This window comes from Tauraco erythrolophus, chromosome 8 (assembly GCF_009769465.1).
Source record: "Tauraco erythrolophus isolate bTauEry1 chromosome 8, bTauEry1.pri, whole genome shotgun sequence".
NCBI lineage: Eukaryota > Metazoa > Chordata > Aves > Musophagiformes > Musophagidae > Tauraco > Tauraco erythrolophus.
The window spans coordinates 27,141,440-27,162,875 of NC_141472.1; the positions used below are offsets into that span (position 1 = coordinate 27,141,440).

General features: G+C 55.9%; 1 protein-coding gene across 1 annotated transcript; it reads right to left on the reverse strand.

Annotated features, from left to right (window-relative positions):
• Nucleotides 1-5,655: 5,655 nt before the first annotated feature.
• Nucleotides 5,656-21,174, reverse strand: STK36 (serine/threonine kinase 36). Its single transcript, XM_086616158.1, is given in 44 exon segments — nucleotides 5,656-5,817; nucleotides 5,917-5,997; nucleotides 6,000-6,206; nucleotides 6,208-6,249; nucleotides 6,251-6,394; nucleotides 6,396-6,485; nucleotides 6,487-6,555; nucleotides 6,557-6,610; nucleotides 6,612-6,671; nucleotides 6,942-7,096; nucleotides 7,318-7,384; nucleotides 7,386-7,471; nucleotides 7,880-8,051; nucleotides 8,470-8,544; nucleotides 8,704-8,814; nucleotides 9,020-9,083; nucleotides 12,503-12,597; nucleotides 12,781-12,901; nucleotides 13,120-13,229; nucleotides 13,836-13,901; nucleotides 13,903-13,964; nucleotides 14,256-14,269; nucleotides 14,271-14,304; nucleotides 14,307-14,382; nucleotides 14,384-14,395; nucleotides 14,776-14,881; nucleotides 15,235-15,328; nucleotides 15,532-15,670; nucleotides 15,672-15,740; nucleotides 15,999-16,118; nucleotides 16,229-16,269; nucleotides 16,272-16,389; nucleotides 16,391-16,633; nucleotides 16,845-17,029; nucleotides 17,292-17,382; nucleotides 17,787-17,815; nucleotides 17,818-17,863; nucleotides 17,865-17,929; nucleotides 17,932-18,035; nucleotides 18,261-18,375; nucleotides 18,378-18,393; nucleotides 18,809-18,886; nucleotides 19,839-19,979; nucleotides 21,091-21,174. Coding segments are annotated over 44 exon segments (4,113 nt in total).
• Nucleotides 21,175-21,436: the final 262 nt, after the last annotated feature.

The following is a 21,436-nucleotide window of genomic DNA, read 5'->3' on the forward strand; positions in this document are numbered from 1 at the left end:
GGTCACCGCAGCATCACTGTGCACACACTGCCAGCTTGGTCATCGCCTGTGTTGTCGCCTGGCTGCGAATGACCTTGCAAAACCAGCCCACAGTGAAAGCCACCTGTGCTTCGTCTCCACCCAGCTTTACAGCTATCAGTGGATCATCCTGCTATAAAAATAAAAATGACTTGCCTAATGAAGATGTAACAAGGGACATGCATCCCACAGCCGGCTTAGACACAGGCGTGAGAATGCCAGCAGAAGCCCTGTGTGATCCTGCTCCGGGGTAAGTGACGACGGCAGCACACATGTGACCAGCGCAGGCACAGGGGTACCGCCGGCAGCCATGGCTGCAGGGCACAGCCTTAGCCACCACCACTGGCTTGGCAAGGGCTGGTCCCCAGCCCCGCAGTGGCAAAGGGAGAATGTGCTGAGCTTGCCCCTCTCCAGAGCAGTTTCACTGTGGAGCCGCAGAAGCAGCCAGGCCAGCAAAGGGCAGGGGTGCAGTGGAAGTGGCAGCTGCAGAAGGAAGCGGCAGGGCCTTTTGTACAGCAGCCAGGCGAGGACTGTGCTGGCCAACGGCTAGTAACCACCGCTGTTCCCTATGGAGACACAGGAGCTCAGAGAAAGAGGCAGGAAGGACGAAAGGAAGAGCGTGGCCCCACATAGGGCACGTCGGGATGCTTCCAGGCTGGTAGCACCAGCTTATGCTGTCTGTCCTTCCCTTCTGTCCGCACTCCTGCATGCCACCACAACCACCTCTGATGTCTGCCTGCAAACTGGCTCCTGTCCTCACTGCAAGGACAGCTCAGCAAAGCAGCTGCTGAACACCCAGGAGAATCAGTGGAGATGGAGGTACCTTCATGTGCCAGGTTGTGGGCACAACAGGACAGAAGCTGCCATGTCCCTGTGGCTCTGGGCACGAATCACGTCACCTACACCAAGGTAATCCCTGCTGGTTACCAGTCAGGGAAGTTTCCCCTTTACGTTCAACTCATTTGTGCCTCTGTCAGAATTTTGGGGTGGAGGAAGGTCACAGCTTGATGCAATCGCTAGTTCTGCCAGCCCAACCCTACGGCAAAGGAACAGGAGTCTGTTCTGCTGCTCACAACAGCAATAACACTACAATTGGAAATTTTATTGCAGAAACACGAGCTGGGAGAAGCCCAGGGTGAACTGGCAGGGCTGGAAGTCAAGCCCAAACATCATTACTGGTAATTAATGAATTTTGGCTTGGACTTACTGACACACCATAAATACAGAGGCCAAAGTTGTCACTGTTGGACGGACCGTACAGCTGCACCTGCGTACAGTTATTTCACTAGCACCTTTTGTTATTGCATAACCTGCTCGCAAGCTTCAGGACGTCAGCTGGAGCGCTGCCACAGCCTTTGTAAATGTCACATCGCAGGCCGCAGGCAGGGGCCACCACACGCCTCAGACTGTGCACGCCCTGCTACACGTCAGTGGAAGAAGGGAGCATCTTCCAGACCGAACCTCCCCGCAGCGTGCGCTCCTCTAACGTCAGCGTCTCGCAGACCCGTTTCTAACGGGAAAGGACGAGACCATAAGAGCCCAGGTGTGCACCATCCCTCCATCATGTGAGTTCAGCCAGGGAGGTTATTTGAAATGCAGCTCGGTGACACACTTAAAATAACAAGAGCTTGCAAACATATGCGCTGCAAGCTGACCTGATAAAGTGCTGTCAGTCTCACACAGCCCAAAGTCACAACGGGGGGGAGGGAGGAGTCGGATAACTGTGATTTGCTGTTATTTTCTATGCTATCGCAGGGTGCAACTTCTGTTTATTACAATTAGAAAGGATAACATATTTTTCTAAATGAGACCTGAGTTCACACCAAGTTCCTCACTTGCAGCTCTGTGGCTTTTGATTAAAGCTTGAACAAGCGAGTTAACAACAACACAAAATAATCAGATTTTAAACCAACGTACATTTCAAAATAAGGGTTTGTACCCCTTCAAAAAATTCAAAAGCTTTCAACAAGAATCAAGTGCATTGATCTGAAACCAATTGACTGAGAGTGCCTAAAGCTGCTCTTACACCTGGTAGCTAGGAACAAACTCTTGTGTTTCAACAGCACAGAAACAACCCTTCCCTTACATGAGCTCCAGGAAACAACGGGCCTCGTGTGGTCACGCACCAAAACAAAGCAGCACCTGCAGCCACCTGTGAGTCAAGCTGAAGAGCAGAGGGTCCTGCTGGCCACGAGGAGAAATCCATGAGGACAAGACAGCTCAGAGACAGCTTGGCCACCACAGAAACGCCAGCGGCACAGGGACCAACAGCCTGCCGTGCAGCTTTGCCATGCAGTTACACATCGCTGCTCGCTCTTAGCTCCAGTATTGTTCTGCAGAATGTTTTAGGTGCAAACCAGAGGCACAGGATGACAACTGATTTCTCTCCTAATCAACACACCAAGTTTTCGCTTGGCCACTCAGGTCAAAAAAAGATACCAGTGAGAAATGACCCAATGTGGGGATGCGTCAGCAAATTCCACCTGCATCCAGGATTGCATTTGGTGGCTGGGGTTAGTCATTTCAATTCAATGGCTGTGGTGCTGAACTCCACTCTCGCAGAACAGAGAAAGTGTGAGAATGCATGGCTGCCCAAATGATCTTTTAACTACGCAGGGCAGCTCTGGCATGCATGCTCCTGTTTCCGAGGTAGCAGGGAGGGTGGAGGCAGACCTTATGAGCAGCGGGGTACAGGTCCAAGTCATTGGAGAGCTGGAATCTAGCCACTGCCTCGCTTCATGCCGCAGCAGATGCCTCCCTCCATGCATCCACAGGCTGGGGAATGAAGGTTCATGCGTTTCAGCTCACAGAGGACTTTCTCACTGCTCTCAGGGCATTGGAGCATGGTACTAGGTGAGGTGAGGGACTCCGAGTATGATAGGCAAAAATTTCAGGGCTGCCGCTTTGTCATGGAGAGAGCACACTGCGGACACCTAAAATAAAAGGGCTGGCTCACTGCTCACCCCAGGCGGGCTGACCTGCCGTGACCAGAGAGTGCAGGGGCTACACCAAAGGGCAAAAGGTCCACAGTGTGGATTCACCATCACTATCAAAAGACATAGGCTTTTCTGCCTGACAGAGTCCCCAGGCACCAAAGGTGACCTGCTGCACAGTGACAGGGCCGCACAACTCTGCGTTTCCCTAGCAACAAGTTGGGAAGTCCCTGCTCTCGCTCCTGCCCATGATTCTTACTTCTCATTGCCGGCGCTACAGGAGCAGCTGTATCACAGCATAAACTAGAGTAGGGAAACGAGCCTCGGTTAAAGCAACCAGCTAAAATATCGGGAGGTCCTTTCAATGAGGAGGTCTAAAGCACCTTCCTGCAGATCCAAGCAGGCAGTAAACTGGAGGGATAGCATTCTCAGTTGAGCTTCTTGATGGGAGAAGAGGTACAGAAGAATTACGCAGTGAGACCTGGGGAGAGCATGGCCATCAGCGCAGGAACCAACAGCCGGTCAGCGCAGCTCAGTCTGGTTTTAGGCAGCCTCGCCACACTCTCAGCTTTTGGCACGGCAATAAAATAAAGTGGAAGACTCAGGGTGAGTGGAAGAAGTATAAAATATCAACACATAGCAAGGAGACAAGAACTACCCAGTTAGTTCAAACCACATCAACTCTTTGCCTGTTCTCTTTTCTTGATAGTTTTTTCTGAAACATATCTGGAAATGGAAGAAAAAGCTCCCAGGTCTGTCCTGCAGTATGTGATAAGAATCCTTCCATGTCTTGACCAGGTGAGAAAGATCCTCTGGAGGCACTGCAACCGCTTCACTCCATATAGCAGTCTCTCAGAGCTTGGGAGTGGAGCAGAACAGAGATTCAGGTTGGGAAGAAGACACCAAAAACTCCCACACTTGCTGCACGGGAGGAACTCAGGAAATGACAATGACACCCAGCCAGGTCAGTATGGCAGCCAAAGCCCCTGAGCTGCGTGGGGACATGGTATCTCCACACAGGCATCATTATTTGGGGACAGTGACATTTGGCCCTGTCACCGTCCTCCTCACAACAAACCCCTGCTATGCTGAGAAGAGCTCTGGGCATGACTGAAGAGCAGGACGCGTTGGTTTGTCATCAAACAAAGTTTGCCTAATACAAAACTTAAGGACTGCAGCAAGAGACCAGTGCAAGGACAAACAAGTGCCGCTATCTGCTGGGTACAACCGCTAAGAGTCAAGGAAAAATGACAAGACCAAACTGTAATCAGACCAACAATTCACTGTTAATTCACCCAAACTGCCTAGGAGCCACTAGACGTCACATGCCTGTTCAGTGAGGAGCACACAGCAATGAGAAAGAAAAGCCGCATCACAGGGAGTTATTTAGGGAGTGTTTAGTCGTACAGCTGTGGGGCTGAACTCTGCCTCCCACAAGGTATCCACAGCCCGGCCAGGCAGGGAGATAGCAGGCTCACACAGTGTACAGGGCTTCTTTTCTTCTGCGATGGATCCTGGAGACATTCAGGAAATACTCCAAGCTCATCTCAACTCTTCTTGCAGCTCTGCCATTCACCTTTCAGACCATCAGCTCTTTTTTACAACACCAGAGCAGCCAAGCTAAGACCCGTGGAAGGCTGTCCCAGCACCCTGCTCACTGCTGCTCCAAGTGCCACTGGAGAGGCTAATTGGGACCGTGGATCGCTGGGCAGGCGGCATTTCTTCCTCCCTGGCCGCTCAGCCAAGGAACATGCTCTGTTTCTCATTTCTTCAGGTGAAAGTCTTTGAGGCCAAAGGTGCTACCAAAATGCTCCGTCCTGCCCCAGGAGCGCTGGCCAGAACACCGACCCCAGCATGTGCTGCCGCAGAGCACCCCCGCGCCGCCTCCCCAGCCCCGCGGGGCCCGGCCTGGCGCACCCAAAGGGCACACGGGGTAGGGACACGGCGAGGCCCCCACGGGGAGGCCCAGGGTGGTTGGCAAAGCGCCTCCTGTGGGCACCGCGGTGGGGCAGGGCGTGCCGGGGGCCCGGGGCGAGGCGCGGATCGGGAGGCGACGGGGGGTGAACAAGGGCCCCACGCCTCGGCGGGGAACACCGGCGGTGGCGCCCAGGGAGGGACACGCGCTCCCCGCAGGGGAAGGGCCCCGCTCCTTGACCAGGAGGCACACTCGGGCTCGCCACTCGCGTACTCACCGCCCGCCCGGCGCCCCCGGGTCCCGCCGCTCCCCGCGTCGCTGCCGCCGCCGCCGCCCCGCCCGCCGTTACCATAGGGATCCGGGGCGGCACCGCCACGTGACTGCACCTCCCGGCGTGTCCCGCAGCGACCCCTGGCGGCCCGGCGGGCGGCAGCCGGAGCGCCGCTGCCCGTGGCGGGGCTGCCCCAGGACGGAGGAGCGAAGCCCCGGGGCGACCTGCGCGACTGCCCGGGGCCCGGAGGGCGGGCACGGCGTGGGAGGGCAATTAGAAAGAGGTGGTTTCTGAAGGTCTATAGGCACTTTTCCAGGAACGGCTTCCCACGGGGAGTGCCCCCGGGGAAAGTTGGCGGGCAGGAGGTGCGTTTCATGGAAGGTCGGGGATGGATCTGAGGAGGATGAAAGCGTTTGTCCCGTTCTCCTGAAGGGCACCGTCAGGCTGAGCCCAGGCGTCAGCCCTCAGCGCTGCTGTGGGGCGGCAGGCTTGCGGGATCTGGTGGACCAGGGGCGTTCTCAAGCACTGCTCCCGCTGGTGCTGCGCAGAGGTGTGAGGAGGTGGAGGAGCTTCTCGCAGTGCCGGGCAGAAGACGGCTGGGGGCTGCCACCAGCAGCAGGCTGCAAGTCACCGCTGGCCAGCGCAGCCAGCTTCTCAGCGGCTCTGAGGGACAGCAGGACCTGCAGAGCAACGACAGTGACAGGGAGTCACCACCAGCCTGGCCCCTGGTCCCCCAAGCACATCAGGTCCCCGAAGGAGCTGAGGTCCCCTTGCAGTACCTGCCGTATCCCGGGGTGCTGGCTGAGGGCCCGCAGCGCGACGAGGGCTCCCTCCCGCACGCTCTCCCAGGGTGTCCTGGCAGGGCCACCTCCAGCAGGACATGGGGGGCCCTGCTCTCCATCAACAGGTCCCCCAGCTCTGCCCAGCGCTGGCCCAGGTTGCCCAGGGCCAAGGCCGCGTTGCAGCGCGTCTTGGCCCGCGTGTCATTCAACAGCCGTGTCAGCCTGGGCACGGCCTGCCCAGGGTCCTGGCCGGGGAGGACTTGTTGGTAGGCGGCATTGCCCACTGCGGAAGCTGGCTGCCTTGCGCACACTCTCCTCCTCATCCTCCAGGGCACCCCAGCAGGCTCTCCAGCAAGCCAGGCTGGCTCTGCAGTGTCTGGGGAAAGCCAGGCCATGTCGGAGCAGGTTTGCCCAGCAGGTTGCAAGTTTTGGCCCGTATAAGGTGTTGCTGGTGGCTGAGCAGGCGGGTCAGTGGTCTGGTCGGTCTCATCTGAGCCCTTCAGGATCCTCTGGAGAAAGGGCAAGTGCTCCGGACAGGCCCGGGCCACATGGGTCAAGAGAGACAGGGAGGTCAGCCCGTGAGCGTGAGGCTGTCCGAAACAAGGCAGACATCAAGAAGGCGATTACATGCTCCGATGGTGGTGGCTACCCTCACCGTTTGGTCTATGACCTGCTCATCAGACACAACGAGGGTGGCACAAGAGGCTCATGGGGAGCTCAGTGTATGAGAAGGGGCAGATGGTGAGAGCAGACTAAGGAGAAAAGGAGAGCGAGCGGCACTGAGTGCACTGTCCTTGCATGCGGGCAAGTCAAGCAGCAGCTGAAGGCTGCCAGCAGGTCGGTGCAGAGCTCAGCTGCCAGCCAAGCTGCTGTGAGGGCTGCATGGCACCCATGGCAACATCCTTGTGTGGGCAGAAGCCACCAGCATGGTGTGAAGTCGTGCCACACATCAGGGGCTGCGATGTGGAAAGGTTTCTCCACAGTATGGGGGGGGGGAAGAGAAACGAAGGGCAAGAGGGTACCTGCAGCAGCTGGGCAGGAATCTGGGTGTCTCTCACAGCCTCCATGACCAACGCTAAGGTGTCTCCATCCACATCCAGGGCAAAAGGAAAACAGAGGAGCTGGCAGGCCTGGATCACCACAGCTGGGACAAGCTCAGGGTCCCCAGCCTCTCCTGCTTGCCTGAATTGTTAGAGAGAGAGAGAGCTTAATACAGAGGTGATCAGAAGAACATCAGTAGCAAGAGGCAGAGAGCATTCCCCACGCCAGGCATGAAGGAGAGGCTTGCAGCTGAGCTGTGCCCTGCAAGCGCCAGGTCAGGAACTTCATGGCCCTCTGTGTGTTCTGCCCAAGCCCCATTAAGCGACCTGAAGCTCTCCCAACTTCAGCCCTCCCCACAACTCACGTCTTGCCAGCATGCCAGGAATCCAGGGGACAGCAGCCTCTTCAGTGTCACCATGAGGGCCACCGTGGGACTGGGTGAGCTGAGACAGCACACGGTGTGACTCGCGAGTGAAGACGAAGAGGGCCAGGCTGAGGAAGAGCAGGGAGCCTGCAGGGGGAGCCCACAGCAGAGCAGCAAATATAGGGAGTCTGAAAAGTCTCCTCTCTTCTGTCTGCCTGTACTGCGTCCAGGATGCTCCGGGGTGGCTTCTGTGCTTGCCGGCCCAATACTAGACCAATCTCCACCATGATGGCCACGCCTGCCAGGGTGAAGCTTCCTTGCAGCACAGACACTCTTGTTCCTCCACAGCCAGCCTCAGCTGAGCTGCTGCCAACTGGGCACAGCATGGGCCAGCCCAGCCCTCTCTCCCCAGAGGACAACAGCAATCCTCAGGAGAAGGCCCCTGAGCCCTCTGGCCTCAGGGACCACATGCTGATGGGACAGGCATGGGCAAGTCTGAGAGCAGGATGCGGAGCAGGGTCCAGGGCAGATGCCCTGCCGTCCTGCAGCTCCTACCTTGAGGGGAGAGGAGGTTCCAGTCTGGTTCTGCCGCAGGGTGACCTGCCCCTGGGAGGTTTCCCTCAAGCGCTGCCATGTCACTGCCCACGCAAAGCACCGAAGCAAACACAATGCACACCACGCTCCACAACTCTGAGGCAGCAAAGCCCTGCTCCACGGCCATGTCCTCCTACAGATGAGGAGACAGGTGTTGGGGGTATCCTGGTCCTCCAGGACTCTCCAGGGTTCTGGTCCACATTCCTGCCAGCCTTATGGTCCTGGGGGGTCAGGGCTGGACAGACATGGTCCAGGGGGAGGACAGGGGGGCCAGGCAGCTGACAGCCCTGCTGCACCTGCTGACAGTGCCAGTTCCCAGACACTGATGTACCACAAATCACCCCTCTCTGCTCACCCACCCTCTCACCTACCCTCCAGAGCTCCACAGACCACCTAGGGACATTAGGTGACTTTCACGGGGTTGTACAGCTCAGCCAAAGCTGTCCAGCTCCACGGTTTGCCTCAGCCTCCATTACTGATCCACATTCAGGACTTTTTGCCCCTACACCTTTTGGCAGGGACCAGGCAAAGGGATATAGGCAGGCTGGTACCTGGGCAAGGAGCTTCAGCAGAAGGAAAAAGATCCCATCATAGAGACCAGCACCCATTGGTGGGGGGAGCTGCAGCTGTGAAAGAGAGTAGGGAACAGACTAGAGGTAGGTGCTGGGTCTGAGGGCAGCAGCACCACAGCTGCACCCTTCTGAGCCCATCTTTGACTGCACACCTCTACAGTGGGGTGACAGCACGGCTCCCCTGCTCCTCCCTTCTCCATACCCATCCCATACCTCAGCAGGTGCTGTCAGCACGTTTGTCACCACTGGTAGGATCTCTTCTTCCCTGAGCTCCAAGGCTACCCCGTGCTGACTGAGCTGTGTCAGGAGGAATGCTGCAGCACCCTGTATGACAGGGAGAGCTCAGCACCTTTGGGACTTTCCCATCTGCCCGCTCAACGCTGGACTCTTCATCCCTCAGCCCAGGGCAGGGACAGGCAGGGCTGCATCTGACCTCATCCCACCCTGCACAAGCAACAGTAGGACCCAAACAGGACATGGGGCTCTGCGGGGCTCTCAGTGACATTTCTGGCAGGGTGGGAAGACTTACCACAAGGGAGATGACAGGAGACTGAGTGATGACATTCATGGCCAGGGTAACCATCTCTTCAAGCCTGAAACACAAGGAGGGGCACTGTGTTCCCACAGCTTCACATCCCACAGAGCAGCAGCATCCAACACTCCCAGGGCTGGGAAACGGCCATCTTGCGAGGAGGAGCAAGCCCTGGTTCACAGCACCTCCTTGTCCACACTGGGTCCTCACCACATCCCCAGCACCCACCCACACTGCCCACACTCTGCTGACGTGTCCGAATTGGAGGGATCACAGAATCATAGATGGCATAGGCTGGAAGCGACCTTAGAGATCACTAATAGAACCTCCCTGTCATGGGCAGGACGCCTCTCAACTAGATCAGGCTACTCAAGGCTCTGTCCAACTTGGCCTTGAACACCTCCAGGGATGGGGCATCCACAACTTCTCTGGGCAATTTATTCCAAAGTCTTACCACCCTCGTACTGAAGAATTTCTTCCTAAGATCTAATCTAAATCTGTTCTGCTTCAACTTAAACCCATTTCCCCTTGTCCTGTCAGTGGACACTCTTGTAAAAAGTCCCTCCCCAGCCTTCCTGTAGGTTCCCTTCGGTATTGGAAGGCAGTTATTAGGTCCCCCCGAAGTCTTCTCTTTTCAAGCTGAACAATCCCAGCTCCCGCAACCTGTCCTTGTGGCAGAGGTGCTCCAGACCCTGGATCATCTTTGTGGCCCTCCTCTGAACACGCTCCAACAGATCCATGTCTCTCTTATGGTGGGGACACCAGAACTGGACGCAGTATTCGAGGTGGAGTCTCACAAGAGCAGTGTAAATGGAGAGAATCACCTCTCTCGACCTGCTGACCACACTTCTTTTGATACATCCCAGGATGCGGTTGGCCTTCTGGGCCGCATGAGCGCACTGCCGCTCATGTTGAGCTTCTCATCTATAAACATTCCCAAATCCTTCTCTTCAGGGCTACTCTCAACCCACTCTGTGCCCAGTTTGTATTTGTGCCTAGGGATTGGCCCAATCCAGGTGAAGGACCTTGCATTTTGACTTGTTGAAGCTCATGCAGTTTGCACTGGCCCATTTCTCAAGCCTGTCAAGGTCCCTCTGGACAGCATCTCTTCCCTCAAGTGAGTCCACAGCACCACACGCTTGGTGTCGTCGGCACACACACTGAAGGTGCACTCAATGCCATCATCCATGTCGCTGACAAAGATGTTGAACAGCACTGGACCCAGAACAGACCCCTGAGGAACACCGCTTGACACTGGTCTCCATGCAGACATTGAACCATTGACCACAACTCTTTGAGTGCGACCATCCAGCCAGTTCTTTATCCACCAAGTGGTCCATCTGTCAAATCTATGTCTCTCCATTTTAGAGACAAGGATGTCATGTGGGACAGTGTCAAACGCCTTGCACAAGTCCAGGAAAATGACATCCGTTGCTTTACCCATGTCAACCAGCGCTGTAGCTTTGTCGTAGAAGGCCACTAAATTAGTCAGGCACGACTTGCCCCTAGTGAAGCCATGTTGGCTGTCACCAACCACTTGGTTATTTTTTATGTGCCTTAGTACAGCTACCAGGAGAATCGTTCCATGATTTTACCTGGCACTGAGGTAAGGCTGACTGGTCTGTAGTTTCCCTGGTTGTCCTTGGTCCCTTTTTTAAAGATGGGGGTTATGTTCGCCCTTTTTCAATCTGTAGGAACCTCACCAGACTGCCAGGACCTCTCAAATACGATGGCTAGTGGTCTAGCAACTTCAGCCACCAGTTCCTTCAGGACCCGTGGATGTATCTCATCAGGTCGCATGGACTTGTGCACCTTCAGGTTCTCTAGGTGTTCCTGGACCTGATCTGCTCCTACCCTGGCTGCTTCTTCACTCTCCCAGACCCAGCCATATCCTCTGTGATTTGGGTGGTGTGGTTCAAGCGGTTGCCAGTGAAGACTGAGGCAAAAAAGTTGTTGAATATTTCAGCCTTCTCCACATCCTCAGTAACCAGGTCACCTGTATCCTTCCAGAGAGGCCCCACCTTCTCTCTCATTTTCTTTTTTCTCTCCAATACCTATAAATCCTTTCTGTTATTTCTAATATCGCTGGCCAGATTGTCTCTGTCAGGGCCTTCACTTTTCTACCTGGTCTCTGAGTACATGAGCAACTTCCTTGTAATCATCCCAGGTTACCAGTCCCTGCTTCCATGCTTTGTATATTCCTCTTTTATATTTGATTTTAGCCAGGAGTTCTTTGTTTATCCATATAGGTCTCCTGGTGGTTTTGCCCGATTTCTTCCTTTTCGGGATGCAATGCCTTTGAACTTGGAGGAGATGATCCTTGAAAATCAACCAGCAATCTGGGCTCCCAGTCCCTCCAGGGCTTTATCGCATGGCACACTACCAAGGAGGTTCCTGAAGCGGCGAAAGTCAGCTCTTCTGAAATCGAGGGTTTCAAGCTTGCTGAGCTTCCCCCTCTTAGCTGCCCTTAGGATCTCAAACTCCACCATCCCATGGTCACTGCAGCCAAGGCTACCCACGAGTTCAGCATTACCTACCAGCCCTTCCCTATTGACGAGAATGAGGTCTAACATGGCACCTCTCCTTGTTGGTTCCTCTATCACTTGGATAAGGAAGTTATCATTAATGCATTCCAGGAATCCCCTGGATTGCTTGTTCCCCCACCGTGTTGTTTTTCCAACTGATGTCGGGGTGGTTAAATCCCCCATGAGGACCAGGGCTTGTGAATGAGCAGCAACTCCTATCTGCCTATGTAGGGCCTCATCCACTTGGTCCTCCTGATTGGGTGGTCTGTAGCACACTCCCACTGTAAAGTCTCCTACTCTTCCTTTCATCCTGGCCCACAGGCACTCGGTTCTTTCGTCATCACTTGGCAGGTGGAGCTCCATGCATTCTAGCTGTTCATTAACATAGAGGGCAACACCCCCTCCTCGTCTCCCCTGCCTGTCCTTCCTGAGCAGTTCATACCCCTCTAGTCCAACCACCCAATTGCAGGTGTCATTCCACCATGCCTCTGTGATGCCGATCAGGTCATAGCACTGCAGGCTCACAAGCATCTCCAGCTCTTCTTGTTTATTGCCCAAGCTGCGGACATTCATATAGAGGCATTGAGTTGGGTCCCTGATGAGTACCTGGAGCCCCCTGATGATGCTCAGATGTTTCCACAGTAACCAACCCTTCAACAACCCCTGTGCTCCGTCCGCAACCCGGCATGACACCTTGATCCCTTGCTAATTCACAAGACTGCACGATCATGCTAGTGCATTCCTCCCCCACAAGCACTGGCATACTGCATTCCAGCTCCCTTCCAGTGATCCTGATTTCACCCCCACCCCCTTTCATACCTAGTTTAAAGCTCTGTCTATGAGCCCTGCCAACTCAGTGGGAGCAGAAGCGCCGCTCTGGGCAGGGTGCAGGGCAGAGGGCTGTTCAGGGCAGGGCATGTTCCTCTCCCACCCATGAGTGAAAGCTGGTGCTTACCTGGGAGGAGAGGCCTGGAGCTGCAGGGTAAGCAGGGCTAGCAGGTACAGTGAGGCCTCGCAGGCTGCCCCCTGGGCCACCTCCACCATGGGCACCTGCCAAGACAGAAGGAGTCACAGGGGGACAGAAGGCTGGGAGGGGAGAAAGGGACATTTCTGGGGCCCAAAGGAGAACTGCACTCTCCAGACTAAGCTCCCCCAAACTCTTCTCCCCACACATCCCCCAACCTGGTCTAAGCAATGCTCAGAGGAATGTGTCCTGCTTGCCCACCCTCCTACCCCACCAGGGCTGTGGTCAGGCCTACTTTGCCCTTTGAGAGCTTGCATGAGAGAACTCCAAAGTTGCTGGTTCCTTCCCAGGTGCTGGCACAGGCTCAGACTGGCATGGCAGCCGCATAGAGGATCTGTGAGGCAAAGGGGAGAGACACATATCAGCCCCTGGGGACAGGGACGCAGTGACCAGGCCCATCCCAGTCACATCCCATTTATTCAACAACTGACACCAGGGAGATGAGAGTCATTGAGGGCTGAGCCCATGGTTCCCCCTTCCCCACACTCCTAACCCCAGACCAAAAGGTCCAGGCATCTCTGGAGACAGCCAGATAAATGGATGGGGCCATTACCTTAAGCGCGTTCAAGGAGCAGCTTGGGTGCTCCAGTCTTCCCAGCAGCCTCCCGAGTTGCTGGCGCTCTGCCTCCATAAGTTTTTCGGCTACCTCCTGAGCAACCTGCAGAAATCAGCCTGTTTTGCACCCTTGGCACCTGAAGCACTGCACAGACTTAAGGAGTTTAACGGTAGCAACAAATCAAGAAAAGAAGGCATCTGCTTCCTCCATGTTGCCTGCATTCACAAAGGGATGCCCCATCTGCCATGACCCAGCATGGCTTTGATGCAGTCCCACAGCTGAGATAGGCAAGGTGAGATTCAGCTCCTCTGCTTCCCTCTTTGTTGACTCAGAGTTCAGTTAAAGGTTCAAATGTAAATCTGTGGTTTTGCTTTCCCCCTTATTATTGTCCATTTAACTTCAGATTTCCTACAGTTCATATCACTGCCATATAAGAATTCTTCATGTTTTCTCTTCATTGCCTAGTTCTTTACTTAGCCCATCCCACAATTCAGACCCTAAGTGGGAGCCTCTAATTGACATAGAGTCCTTAGGACTCCCGAAGCTCAGCTGTTGGCTGGGAAGGAGCAGCCTGCAAACACCAGCCCTGCAGCCACCAAGCCAGAGGACCACAGAGCTCCACTCTACTGCTGAAAAGAGACCCTCCCTCCTGCAAAGGGTCCCTGTGGGGACCACACCTCCTCGCCCTGCAAAGAGAGCTGGCCTGACCTGCTGCTTGGCTTCCCAACAGCCATTCCTCTCCAGGGGGATGCTGCAGGCAGCAGCCAATGCAGCCCATGAAGAGGTCTGCCACACGTAGGCTCTGGTAATGGGCTGATTTGGCCTCCATCACTGCACCTGCACAAGGACAGAGATCAGGAGAATGTGGTAAGGGTGAGGGACACCGAGGACAGCAGGATAGTGCTGGAGGCCAAGAGAGGAAAAGCCAGGCTTGTGACACAAGGAGGGTGAGATCTGGGATTGAGGGAGAGAACAGGAAAGCCTGTTTAGCAGGTATTTGGGCAGATAAGCTTCAGCCACCTCCTCCAGCCAACAGCACTGCAATGGCAGTCAGTACTCTGAGGGACCCCAAGGGCAGGAGGGAGAGGGGAAACCCCAGGAAAGTGGTGAGCTGCCACCAACCGCTACCTTGCAAAGCAGGCCTCCGAGATGGATCCCTGGAGGAGTTTGTTTAGCAGGGCTGATGCTCCTCTCGCAGGCTTGGCATAGAAGGGGCAGAGACGGAAGGGAACGTCGCATCCAGTCTCTCACAGAGCAGGGGTGAAGCACTGGGGAGACACAGAGGGCGCCATCACAACAGATCAGGATGGGACAAGAGAGAGGCTGATGGGGGAGGAGGCTGTGATGGGGACAGCAGAGATGGGAGAGAAGGACTCGTGCTGGAGCTTCAGGGACCTCAAAGTGTCCTCTCCAGCCAGTTTACTGTGTGAGACCCAGTAACTCTGGCTAAGAAAGGGGTACACACAGAGGCACAGACGGGGAAGGCGCCTCCTCAGAGAGCTTGTTTCTGCTTGTGATCCCCCAAACAAACCCCCGCAGCTGGGAGCAGGGTCCTCAGCCTGTGCTCCCCCTGACATGCACACCCAGCCCCACAGCTTCTGTCCCTGGGGAAGAGGGTGGGGAAAAAGGGAGACAGGGGCACCCTTACCAGGAGGCTTTGCTGGCAGAGTCTCATCTCGCTGTCGGCCGGCTCAGCCAGCAGCTCTGGCAGCAGGGCTAGGAAGCAGCCAGCACTCTCCTGGAAGGTCTGCAGGCTGGGGGAGGCAGTGGGAGCAGAGGGGAGAAGAGAGACACAGGCCCCTGGCTGTGAGGGCAGGGTCCTGACCAGGCCCATATGGCCGTAGCTAATGGAGCAGGCAGCACAACTGTGAGCCACTGCCAGTAGGCAGCACAACAGGACTCTAGTCGGCTGTGCCTTCCCCTTAATTAGTCCCACTCATGGAAAGGTGCTCCTCTCTGAGCACAGTGATATGGCATGAAGCACTTAGTCCATGATGCTTCCCCATGGAGACAGCTCCAGTCACAGAGTACGAACACCACCTCCTGCCTACTGCCAGGTCCACACAGTGGCCACAAGAAACCTCAGAGCACTGAGGGTTGTCCCTACCTGTCCTTTTGCCCACTCTCTTCCAGGTTGCATTCACTGCTGAAATAAACTGTGGTCACCATGAGGAGGTCTGTCAGCACTGGGATACACCAGGCTGCTGCAGGATCCAGAAAGAAACAGCAAGTGGGGATTGTCTGCTGGCCATCCCTACACCACCGCAGCAGGATCCTCCCTGCCAGGGGGCAGATGCCAAGAGGCACCGGTCCTGTGAGCCAGCTCCAGCAGGACACCAGGGCCTCCTCAGCACCAGCACTCTGCAGGGCTGGAAGGAGCCCAAATTTCCCTGGGATCCTACACCCACCTGCTTGGTTCTACCACTCTCCAGGATCTGCTTGGCTACAAACAGCAGGGACAGAGGCACATTTAGCTCTTGGCAGAAGTGGTACAGCAGCTCAGAGTCACACCGAGTAGCCAGGAGGTTGCCCACGACGCGGAGCCACAGGACGGAGGCGGGAGGCTCCCTCCAGCATCCCTTCTAGCACCTGGACACAGAGAAACCAGAGGTGCTCATGATCAGCAGCAGTTGTGGCCCTCTCCATCAGCCACAGAGCAGCCCTCCACCCCTCAGCCAGGGGACAGCAGGGGAGCAGATGGCAAGCTAAGTGCATGAGACAGCTCTGGCTCCTGGAGAAGCAGAGGATCTTGCTGGCTGGACTGAAGACTCCTCCAATGCACCCAATACAATCTTGAGAAGAAGGCAGCATCCATGTCCCCAGTCCTAGTTGTCTGAGCCAGCCCTCACCTGCTGAGTAAGTCTGCCAAGCGGGCCTGGACATGGTGCCGAAGGCCAGGTCCCTCAGGAGGCTCAGCGGTGTGCTCAGCTGCATGGCCAAGGGCTCTGTGGCCTCAATCAGGTGCTGCCACTCCTCATCACTCTCCAGCTCCTAGTCACAGAGGAGATAGGCTGATGCCACAGACCCTGCCTGCCCCAGGGTCTCTCTACCAGTCCCAGGGGACTGGGCCCTGCTGTCCTCACCACAAGACACCATCTTACTTCACTCTCCAGGTCCATGGTCTCGATGCTGCGCCTGTCCGGGGCTCTGTCCTGCCAGCACCAGTCTGTGGAAGGACCCCTGCTCCAGGAAACTCCTTCTCATAGTCTTGAGTGATGCTGTGCTCCCTAGCCAAGGAAACAGCACGGTCAGCAAGCGACCCCCACCTTCCCCTGTTCCTCCTCTCCTAGCTCCAGCTCTTCCTCACCGTGGCTGGGTGGAGGCTCCTCCAACTCCCACTCTGCCATGCTGCTCTTTCCTTGCAGGACACTGGGGTTCTTCTCTTTGGAGGCAGCTGGTGGTTCCCCTCCATGTGGGCTGCCTTCCCAGGAGCTGCTCTGGGTCTATGCCCTGGGCATCCCTTTGCCAGAGTCCTTCACAGATGTGTCAGCTGCCTTCAGTTGCCCCTTGGGTGATGGCAGAGAAGTTTGATCACGGCAGGGTTACTCAGGAAGTCAGATGAGCTCCCTGACCCCACCACCCCGAGGACCCCACATCCTGCCTTGTATGTGGCTGACACCCCCGGCCTTACCCATGTACCTTCGTCTTTCCTCCCCAGGTCCCATTTCAGTACCCTCCTTTGTCCTGGACTGTGGGACACAGCCAGGAGAATCCCACACCTTTCCTCCACCTTTTTATCTGTGCCTCCTCAGCCATCTTCTGACGGGCCTTTCTCAGGATCCTGGCCTGGCCGCTCCTGGGGGCCAGGGAATGGGCTTGTTGCTCCTTTAGGGCCTGCAGCTCTGGGGACAGCTTGGTGGTGAAAGGATTTGAGATCCCATGCTCTTCTGTGTCATCACTCACTGGGGAGGTGAGGAGAGAACTTCATCAGTAGCTCTCCCTTGGACACAGAAAGACTAACCGGCTCTGGGGTCCCAAGAGGAATCCTGGGGAACCCGGAGCAAGCCCAGGGGCAGGAGCTGAGAGTCAGCACTTGAAGAAGCTGAGAGGAGGGGAGGCAAAGAACAGAGCAGTAAAAAAGCAGGGCAGGGTGGTCCTCCCAGCCTTCAGGCAGCAGGAGAAGAAATGGACCTGGCCAGCACTGGAAAAAGAGCTGGTACTCACCAGTAACCCGTCCAGCAATGAAGGGGTGAGAGAGCAGCTCCGGCCATGACAGACGCTGGTGGGGGTCCTTCATTAGTAGTCCCTGCAGAAGCTCTACAGGGCAGCACAACACCAGGGTCACTGACACATGTTCGGCATCCACCAGTGAGCACAGTGTACCCACCAGTCTCCCCAGTCAGGGCATCCAGGAGGCCTACGCGCCCTGCCTGGCTCTGGGGAAGGGAGCGGCTCTAGTGCTTAGGGCAGACAGGAAGACACTTCCTTTCCCAGCCCAGTAAATCATTCCTCTGCTGTCAGCTCATCTCCCAGCTTATAGAGAGACAGCAGCAATAACGGTCCCCCTCCCAGGAGGCCAAGCTCTCATCCCTTCTCTATGTTCTGAAATCCCTGTTATGGGACAAAAACCTAAGAGTGACTCACCAGGACAGCAGACGAGGCCAAAGCTGCTGCCCACATTAACGGATCTCACCTCATAGACAGGGTCTTCGCCCTTACCTTGAAGACTGGGCTTATGGCCTCAGGCATTTGACGGGGTCCTTGACGATGAGGCTGACAAGCTGGAAGATGCTGCTAGGTGTAGAAGGGAGGAGTGCCCACAAACAGCTCATACAGGATGCAGCCCACAGACCACAGGTCTTCGTGTGGTCGTACGGCCTCTCCTCCACCAGCTCAGGAGACATGTACAGCGGGGTGCCCTTGATGGAGGTCAGCACCATGGTGTGGATGCTCATGGCACGGGCAAACCTGCTCAGAGCAAAGTACAGATGGCCAATTCAGACTGAAACCACCATTGCAGCTCCCAGGGAGATCCCTACGAGCTTACGAATCCAAAATCCCCCATCCTACTCAACCTCTAAGTACGTACAGAATCCAGGTCCCCTTCCACACTCCCCTCTCCTCCTCTACACCACCCAGGACAGCCCTTGGCTGCTCCAAGCCCAAGTGTCCCCCTCAAGCTGGCCCCAGCACCCACCGAAGTCACAGAGCTTGACGATGCCATCTTTGCCCAGCAGGATGTTCTGAGGTTTCATGTCACGGTGCAGGATGCGGTGGGAGTGCAGGTAATAGAGAGCAGAGACCAGTGGGCAGCTATGGTCTGGACCTGACAGAGACACAGAAGCCTCAATCTGCATCCCATGGTGCCACTGGCTGGCACAATCATGGGGTCCCTTACACCTGGCTCCCCAGTGCCCCTACTCCTGCCCTTGCCCTGTATGGGGCAGGGACCACCCCCAGCCATGGGCCAGCAGTTCCTCAGAGTAGGCTGATGGCCAAGGCGCAACCTGATGGTGTTGTTCTTGGAGAGAGAACAGGGAAATTGTCCCCCAGTGGCGGGGGGCGGGGGGGAGCTACTGCTTTCCATCCCCTTCAGAAGCTCTGCCAGCTAAAGCCTCAGAGGCACCCTTACCCTCCTGATGTCCCCTGGCCCACAGCAGAGACTGGCTGCCTGCAAGCAGACAAACCCTGTTCTCTCCATCCCACAGCAAATACTGCATGGCCACCATCAAGACAGTCACCTGGTCCTCGGGCAAACTCCCATCGTCCTCCAAGATCTGGAAGAGCTCTCCCTCTGCATAGTCAGTCACCACCACCACCTGGAGGGAAGAGCAGGATGGTGAGATCAGGCACTTGCCCAGCTGCATCCCCATCATTCCCTAGGGACCATGACAGAGCAGGGCAGTAAATTGAAGAGGGAGACGCTGGGTATCGTCATATACATCTCATCAAACTTGCTGGGACCTGGGGTGGGACAGAGCCCTTGTGGCTGCACTGCAGCAAGGGCCTAGCATTTAGCAGAGCCCTTGCACCTGTCCTTATTTCAGACAGCCAGAAGAAACCAGAGAAGAGGAAAGGATAGGACAAGCCTAGAATGATATTTCCACACCCACTGGGTAGAACCACTCCCTTGAGTTTGTTTTTGAATCTGCTGCGCAATTACTTTATTTCATGCCCTCATGTCCCATAGCATAGTCTTCAATCCTTCCCTACCACACTGCCTCCATGACAGTTTAGGCCAGTGGAAAGTCAGTGTCTCTGAAGATCCCACTCTCACTTTGTGATCCCAAACTGCCCCTCTTCCATCACACACCCCCCGCCCAGCTCCTTCACCTCTGTGTATGACCCAGTACACCCCACACAGCCCAGCCAAGTGCTGGCTCTCCACACAGCACATACTGGAGGGCTCCGAAAAACACTGACCAGGTCGGCATCCCCAGTCCCCGTCCCCCATCCCCCGTCCATCCCCCCCCCCCCCCCGCCCCACCCAAGGTCCCTGCGTGTCCTCAGGGGAGTGGGAATGCCCTGAGGGCAGAGAACCATGTGGTCATCTGAGAGAGCGGAGTAGGCTGGTGGCAGGATGGCAGCACACAACACAAGCCAGGAATCAGCTGCGAATAGAGCAAACCTGGCTGGCTGGAAGAGCTGCTAGAGCCCTGGCAGGGTGTCACCAGCATCTCCTGAGAAAGAGGTTCCTACGACAGCAGGGGCCAGCCCTTGTTCCTCTGCCCTGGTCAAGCAAAAGCATCTGCGCCAGAAAGTCCCCTTCACCTCCTTGTCGGTCTCGAAGCTGTCAAGCATCTGGATAATGTTTGGGTGATGAAGGCCTCTCATGATCTCAATTTCCTGCTGCAGGTTCTTCAGCTCCTTCTCAGACCGCCCCAGCTTGGGGATGAATTTCAAGGCCACCACCTTTCAAATCAAATGAATTTGGGATCAGACCAGGCTCCCACCCGCCCTGTCAGAGGCCACTTTTAGCCCAAACAGGACTCTGTTTCCAGTTGAGCACACCGAACGAGACATTTGTTCCCTGGATCCCTTGAGCCTAGGGCTTCCCCCAGGCCCTTGGACATCAACACTGGTGCTCAGGGTACTTTGCACACTAGCATATAAGCAAACGAGCTTAATCACTGAGCACCGACAAAACCAGGACTGACAGAAACATGGGACAGGAGCTAAAGATGTGGGTGGACAGCAAGCTAAACACGAGACAGCAGCATGCCCTCACAGTGAGGAGCACTAGCAGCACCGTGGGCTGTATCAACAGGCAGGAGTTTGAGGGAAGTGATTATTGCCCTTCAGACATGTTAGACCACATTGGCAATACAGTGGCCAGTTTTCATAGAATCATAGAATGGTTAGGGTTGGAAGGGACCTCAAAGATCATCTAGTTCCAACCGCCCCTGCCATGGGCAGGGAAATCCTCCACTACACCAGGTTGCCCCAAGCCTCAGAAAGACAATAATAGGCTGGAATGGGTATAGCAGAGGCCACCAGAAATGGCGAGGGGGCTGAAGCATGTGGTATACAAGTCGAGGCTGGGGGAAATCAGCTTGGCTAGCCTGGAGAACAATTGCTCAGGGAAGCCAAATAGTAATCTTGTGATTCCCAAAAGGAGGTTTCAGACAAGATGGAGCCAGACTCTTTATAAGACATGCAAGGCAGGAGGATGAGACAGGGATTACAAACTGAAACAGGAGAGCTTTCAACTTGATATAAGGAAAAAACATTCATCCAAGTATAGTCAAGTACTGGCTGTGGGGTCTTTGTCCCTGCAATTTTGCAGGATTTGAATCCAGTGCTGACTCTGCTTGGAGCAGAGAATGGACTGGAGACCTCCTGAGGTCCCTTGAACCTGAATGACTCCGTGCCCACAGGAGTCGGCCAGGGATGTCAATGGAAAAATGAATGAGTGCCGAATCCCAAAGCCCTGGCAGGGCCCTGGAACCAACAGCCACCAGAAATGAGTCCCACCACCACACAATGGACACCCGTCCCTCTCCTCTGCTGCCTCTTTCCTCACCTGGGCGCTGTGCTTCCGGCGCCCCTTGTACACGCGCCCAAAGGAGCCTTCGCCGATCATTTCCAGGACATGGTACTTCTCCATGGCAGGTGTTCGGGGAGGGGCCGCTGAACTGCCGAGGCAAAGCAGCGAGTGAGGGGGTGCGCTTCGCCATCTCCCCCCTCCTCTCGCCCTCCACCGCTGGCTGCCCTGCGGCGCCGACCCTCCGCTCTAGACACTGCAGGCCACGATGGAGACGGGAGCTGCCCGTGCTGGGAAGGCGGGGCTGCACCCTCTGCCATTCCACAAGCAAAGGGCCGGGGCTCCCGCTCCCCGCGGGCGCCCTCTCCTCCCCGCGGCGCTCCGC